At 38.3% G+C, this 6959-nt stretch overlaps 1 protein-coding gene across 1 annotated transcript in view; it reads left to right on the top strand.

The window, feature by feature from the left end:
* The window catches only part of HMGCS1 (3-hydroxy-3-methylglutaryl-CoA synthase 1 (soluble)), a 5383-nt gene extending 1339 nt beyond the window's left edge, over positions 1-4044 (top strand). The window contains exons 3-9 of the mRNA XM_010084031.1: positions 75-239; positions 933-1101; positions 1228-1398; positions 2213-2319; positions 2663-2788; positions 3059-3222; positions 3632-4044. Of these exons, the coding sequence (XP_010082333.1) occupies positions 75-239; positions 933-1101; positions 1228-1398; positions 2213-2319; positions 2663-2788; positions 3059-3222; positions 3632-3724 (995 nt within the window). The 3' untranslated portion in view covers positions 3725-4044. The remainder of the gene's footprint in view (positions 1-74; positions 240-932; positions 1102-1227; positions 1399-2212; positions 2320-2662; positions 2789-3058; positions 3223-3631) is intronic.
* The last annotated feature ends 2915 nt before the right edge of the window (positions 4045-6959 follow it).

Raw genomic sequence — 6959 nt, 5'->3', positions numbered from 1 at the left:
TACATGCGTTAAGTCGTGTATTCAAATTGACTCAAAGCAGCTGAATAAAGTAATTTTCAATTTCTGTCCATCAGGATTGCGTGGAACCCACATGCAGCATGCGTATGACTTCTATAAACCAGATATGGTCTCTGAATATCCTGTAGTTGATGGCAAACTGTCTATACAGTGCTACCTCAGTGCATTAGATCGCTGCTATACTGTCTATCGCAACAAAATCCACGCCCAGTGGCAAAAGGGTATGTAGCCTCATCTGATGATATTGCAAGACTTGGCTGATGCTGGAATGTGTAACTACACAATGTATTTTCAAGTTTTAGCATCCAATCCAAAGACTAGTACACGGTCTTTTTCTTAGTGTTTGTGTGTATTCTGAGGCGATTGAAACGGTTGCTCTCTCACATAAGAAAAGTCTTATTTCAGTTCTGGATCGTCAGTAAGCAGTAGTCTTTACAGGCTTTTGTTAGCATTACAAATAAGACCTTGCTTAAGAGCATATTATTCCCCTCTTCACTCAGGCTCTAAAGATATTGGGGTTAATATTTAAATGTTATTATGATACTGATTTTTTTAACTCCATATATTTATTAGTTGCTTCACACGTACTAAGGTTTGAAGATTAGTTAATGAAGCAGATTATTTCTTAATTCAAAATGCTGGGTAGAGAATTGAGATTCTGTTAAGCTTACACCTTTTTCTTACAGAAGAAGGGCAAATGTTTGTTAATTGGTGCACATGACCTGTAAAGAAGATAATTTTTAAATAGAAGGAGCAGCAGTGTTTGAAGTGAACTTGCCAGTAATGTTCTGACAGTTTTCTCTTGTATGCTGGTGTGATATGATGGCTGCTATCCTGCCATGCCCCTATTTTGTATTCATAGTTGAAGTGAGTACTAAACGTAAGTTGTAACACAACATTTCTGCTGCTTCCAGAGGGGACAGACAGACGTTTCACCTTGAATGACTTTGGATTCATGATCTTTCATTCTCCCTACTGTAAACTGGTACAGAAATCTGTGGCTAGACTGTTGCTGAATGACTTTCTCAGTGACCAGAACCCAGAAACAACAGATGGTATTTTCAGTGGTCTGGAAGCTTTCAGGTGAGAATGGCTGCTCTCTTCCTTATTCACATAATCTTAATTTATTACACAGCCAAGGTGTGTCTTTAGTTTCTGCTATTTTAGCAGCTGTTTCTGAATCTGTTTTTTGTTTGTTTGTTTTAATAGGGATGTAAAACTTGAAGACACATACTTTGACAGAGATGTGGAAAAAGCTTTTATGAAAGCTAGTGCAGAGCTCTTCAATCAGAAAACCAAAGCTTCGTTGCTTGTATCCAATCAAAATGGAAATATGTATACCCCTTCAGTCTATGGTTGCCTTGCCTCTCTTCTAGCCCAGTAAGCATAAAATTGGAAAAAAGAAAGTAACTGCTTTTTATATGTAGCACATAAAATGTTTCTGTTTCAGAAAGCCTTCTGTAAAAGTACCACCTGGCAGTAGGAAGCCTTTTCCTGCTAGATTGCTTTAAGTAGCAAGACTAAAGTTAAAAATACTCTGCATACACAACCAGTTTAAGTGACAAAAGGATTTAAAATTTATGTGTCAGAAGCTGAACTGAAACAGCTGCTTACTGCCTTCTCCAGTAGGGTCTTGTTTGTAACGTGATGTGTTTCTTCTCAGCCTCAGTTCCCACCTCCTTATCTACATCGCCTTCTCTGTTCCACTATAAGAAGCAAAGCAAAATTAAATTAGTGTTTACTTAACAAATCTTTGGGTTTTGGTGGTATTTTTGTTTGGGTTTTTTTTTCATTTTTTTGTCATGACAGACTTTTACAAAGTCATGTTAAGTTTAAATTAAACCATCCTTCTTTGGTCCTTCCTTTTTTATTGTGACTTTGCATTCCAGGATGTGGTTGTTCATTTTAGGCTTTAGGTCACTTAAGAATGATGATTGGCTGCCTTCTAGATAATAATATTCTGGGCATTTTCTTGTTCTGCTTTGCTTAGGCAGCTTTGGAACTCATCATGTAACAGCAGTGTTTGAAATCCTGTTCTTAAAAGTCATCACTTAGGCACAAGGCATGCTAAATGTGTATTGTGATCAATATAATTTGCTGGCTGCTTTTTTCTAAGCTAGGTGCAGTTTCTAGTTATTTAAAATTGACACCTTGGTTTAATTTGGACCTTAAACAACTGTTGCTTGATTTGCAGGTACCCCCCAGAGCAGCTCGCAGGACAGAGAATCAGTGTGTTCTCATATGGCTCTGGTTTTGCTGCTACGCTGTATTCCATCAGAGTTACACAGGATGCCACTCCTGGTGAGTGAAAGGAAGATATCGTAATTAAATCCCTTGCACAGCTCGCCTCTAAAGGCTTAGTTACACAACCTATCAGCATAAGTAAACCAGAGTAACTGCTAATGACAGTAATGTTAAACCGAAGATGTTTCAGCTCCAGAGAATGTTCAGGCGTCTCCTTGGGCAAATAAATAATTATCTTCAAACCCTGTTAGCATTTTGTTTGAGTAATTGGGAATATACTTAAGTGACTGAAAGTTTAGCTTCTGTAATGCAAAATATTTTGAATGGGCTTGAAATATTAACATGCTAGCATTCAGTTCTCAGCATTGGTGCTACATTACATGATGGTTTTATATTGTAGGTTCTGCACTGGACAAAATAACTGCCAGCCTTTCTGATCTCAAAACAAGACTTGACTCGAGAAAATGTATTGCACCTGATATCTTTGCTGAAAACATGAAGATTAGACAGGAAACACATCACTTGGGTAAGAACTTCATAAATAAAAAGTCATTCCTAGTCTTATAGCAAAATGCTCTTCACTTAATTCTCATTACTTTAAATGGTTAGGGTGTAGAATGAAGGAAGCGTCCGACCCTTTCTGCTTCCCAATAGCTTGTGTTCATTGGCCCAGTGTGGCTGAAATGAAAATGCAGACTTGCTCTTTCTGTCGCATCACATCCAAACTGCAAAGGCCTGTGTTGTGTAAAACTCTCACCAGGAACCAACTAACAGTGTGTTACTCTATTTTTTACAGCCAACTATATTCCACAGTGTTCAGTAGAAGATCTCTTTGAGGGAACGTGGTACCTTGTGCGTGTGGATGAAAAACACAGGAGAACTTACGCGCGGCGCCCGCTCATGGGTGATGGACCTCTGGAGGCAGGAGTTGAAGTTGTCCGCTCAGGCGTTGTTCATGAGGTGAACAGTCGGCACTCTTTTAAAGTTTGATATAAATGGCGGCATGGTTTATGTGTTTGTCTTGGCATGTGCATGTAAGTTGAAAGAGGAAGTGGTTTAACAAGTTATATTAAATACTTTGTTAACATATGCAACATATAAGCCAGAAGTAAAAAATTGAACATGGGATTTTAAAAAGTACATTTTATTATAGCAAGAGTGAAACTGCACGAGAATGGAACAAGAACGCACTGGCTCTTTTCGTGTAATCAGTTTGCATGAAGCGTGACCAATTTGATTGATTTGAGACCAGTTTAAGACTCAAGCTGTCCAGTGTAGCATGAACGTTGTTTGAGAGTTGGACTAGCCATGAAGTATGAATGTCTGAACTGGAAAACTGTATTTAATGTGTTTTTTCCCTTCTTCTTAGCACATCCCAAGCCCTGCTAAGAAAGTGCCAAGAATCCCTGCAACAACAGAATCTGAAGGCGTTACTGTTGCCATTTCCAATGGGGAGCATTAAGATACCTCTGTGAGGTGGGGAATGAAACAAACAAGGTGTGAGGTCAGGGTGAGAGAGAGAGAAAAAGGATTGCGATAGTGCTGAAGTTTCAGTGTACAGTAATAACTTCATTGGAGCATGGAAAAACTGTTTAAGCTCCTTGAAAAGATTTGTCATAATAAGGTGTGCTGATATTGATGCTATTTTCAGAACACTAAAATCATTAATGTACTGGGGATAAAGAGACTTGCCAGGGGATGTGTGGATTCCTTAACACATATGAATTTTTTTAATTGCTGAGTAGTAGCTGTAGTCTATTACAAGGTTTTTGTACATAGAAAAAAAAAAAGAATCTTCTGCTTGCTTTTTCCATGTAACATGACTTGAAACCTACACTGTTAACTTTACTTGTACTCAAGTGTGTGGCAAAAACAGTCCAAGCTTTTAATGTTAGGGTTCTGAGTGCCTTGACAATAAGCAGTCAGTCTTGTGAATACTGCAGTTCTTCTCTTTTCCTCTGTCACCTTCCTTTTTTTCTCCCAGTCTACCTCCCATCACCCCAGTGCTTTGGGAAGGTACAGAACCAAGTAACACTCACTGCAGCAGTAGAATCTCTCCCCTGTCAAAGTGACTGGATTGAGAATGGCTAGACTGACAGGTGGTTTTCTTCCATGAACCTCTGTGACTCACTGTGGTAGAAATTTTTTTCTTCCAAAGAATGAAAAGGTGTATTTGTTGAGTTCATTGATTTGGCACCTTTCTGGATTGTTCAGTAGATTTAAGGCAGCAGAATTTTCAACTAAAACTTATAGATATTATGGAGCTGTTTTAACTGGCAAACAAAGGGAAGAACATCACTTTGTCTGGAGCTCTGGCCTCTTGCTATTCTTTATATAGTACGTTTCTAAAATTCTAACTTTGAATTTGGCTTTGTACTTTGAAGTCCTTCTCGGTATTGGTAATATTGGAGGAGTTTTTTCTTTTTTTCCCAACATGTGAGCTAAAAGCTGTCCATTTTACAAGTCGTAGATGTACAATGCTAATGGGGAGTCCATTCTGGTAGATTTTTAAAGCCCAGATTGGAAATAAACTATGACATGAGCCTTGTAAGCTTGTAATATATATTTAAATTGAGCTGATGTACAGAATGAAGTTTCGTTGAATCTGTTTCTTTGCTAATTCTACGAAGCTACATTATCTAATATAAAGTAGCAAAAAATGATTTGTCTGTTAAATTACAATTTTTTTGTGAGTAATGAAGTGTTTGTATTATCTGTCACTCACTAGGATTTGATAACTTGCTGTATTTGTACAGTCAAGCCTTGGTAAAATAGTTGTTTATTATAAATTGATGAATACTAATCTGTTCTGCTGAAAATGATGGAGCAATGATGCATGAAGACAGTGTTTGCAAGTTATTTTGGTTTAGGTTGTCCTCGTGAAACTTATCATGGCACCAGAAAAAAATTGCCGTGGAACAAAGTCCATTGCTGGCAGTGGACAAGCCAAGAAGTGATCTACTAGCACAAAGTTAACCACGGGGACCTCACGGTCTGTCAGGCTGATTCTTTATTAAAATAAAGTTTGAGATATTTGAAACCTGTTGGAGTAGTGCTGACTTACTGGCTTTTTAGGATTTTTTTTTTCTTTAACAGGAAAGAAAGAGGTAACTGTCCCTGTGAAAACCTGAAATTGTGGATTAACAAACTGTGGGGTCCTTCTGCATCTTTCTTCTCAGTATCATTCCATTAAGAAAGTGGAAAGAAAGAGCTGCCTTAGGCTGGTGCAAAACCATTATTTCAGGCTGTGTTTCAAGATAACTAAAATACAATTTCCATATGAAAGCATATTGTATTGTAGCAGAAGAATTCTTTCCTAGCTTATGAAATACAAGTCATCTTTATTGCTGTCTTGTGAAAGATGGTATTGTTTTATCCCCATCAGTACTTACCTGAGCCTTACTGAGTCCAGTTTCCCATGGGTGGCTTTACAGTCACTCCATTGCTCGTTTACATTGATTGCTCCTTTTAAAGTCAACTGATCATCTCATCAGTCCCCGTAATAGATGAGGCATCCCTGCCCTTGAATTTAAAAGCACCAGCTGTACCTCTCTAAACCTTGTATTAGCTTATTTGCCTCAACTAAAAATCATACAAGCTCTACCTTTTAGTTTGGGCATTTCAGCTGGGTCTGTTCGGAGAAGGACAGCTACAGCACTTTTCCACCATTGACATTTGAGCTGATGGTGTTGAAACTTAAAGTATAGAATAAGCAATTAAAGCCGAAGACGGGAGCATCAACATCGTGGTGATGCTCAGAACTGTTGGAGTTGTCAGGCTATCCAGCTTTTAACTTGCAATGGTCGAGAGCACCAAAATCAGCTTTAAGCCATCCTTTGTTGTCAAAGTAGCATGGCAGAAAGCCATACAAAGCCTCGAATGCTTGATATGGAAGTAGATTTTGTAATTTATTTTGTTCAGCTTACTGATACTGGTGTTAAAACTGCAGCAGTTTTGGAGTACACTTAAATCTAACATTAGAGTACAGCTGGCAGCCAAACAGTTCTAGACTGTTAGAATCGTACAAATAATGGAAGGAATAAGGGTAGAAGATGGTAGCCCAAACAGCTATGCACTAGGAATTGCAACCACACGTGCAGGGCTAAAGTGGCATCTCCTAGTCTGCCTTTCTGAATTTGGACAAATAGGGAATTGTCATCAACAACAGCATTGCTGTTTCTTTAAATAAAAATAATTTTAAAAAAGCTCTGATGTACATTTTATCATGTTTATTTTGCTGAAGAAGTTTTAAAGAAGAATTTGCAGTTGTTTAGATTAGGGTCTTGTTTCTGCTTAAATGTTCTCTGCAAAAACTGTTCTAGTTTGCAGGGTGAAGTTGTGCCAAGCTGAGGTACAACTTCTCAAGAAGTTAGCTGTTACAGGCCTCTACTGAGCGTCTCCCAAGGATGTTAAATGCAGTACTAATTGATCTTTACTAAAAGGTCATCTCCAGTAATGATCCCTTGCCAGTTTCACATACTAGGGTTCCTGCACTGGCTACACCATGCCACTGGAGCAAGGGACAAACAAGCGCACGAGAGCTGTGTATTTGAGCGCTTCACTGTGACTTGAGAAATGCAAAGGAGATGAGGCATTTTTGGTTTATTTGAAAATTACAAAAAATATAACAACAGATCTTGTGAAAAATGAATAATCCCCTTTGTTAAATGTGCCAAGCACAAAGCCTACAGTGCAAT

Source organism: Pterocles gutturalis, unplaced genomic scaffold (genome assembly GCF_000699245.1).
Source record: "Pterocles gutturalis isolate BGI_N339 unplaced genomic scaffold, ASM69924v1 scaffold23245, whole genome shotgun sequence".
Taxonomy (NCBI): domain Eukaryota; kingdom Metazoa; phylum Chordata; class Aves; order Pterocliformes; family Pteroclidae; genus Pterocles; species Pterocles gutturalis.
The sequence above is the reverse complement of the archived record's forward strand: the minus strand, read 5'-3'. Positions and strand labels throughout refer to the sequence as shown.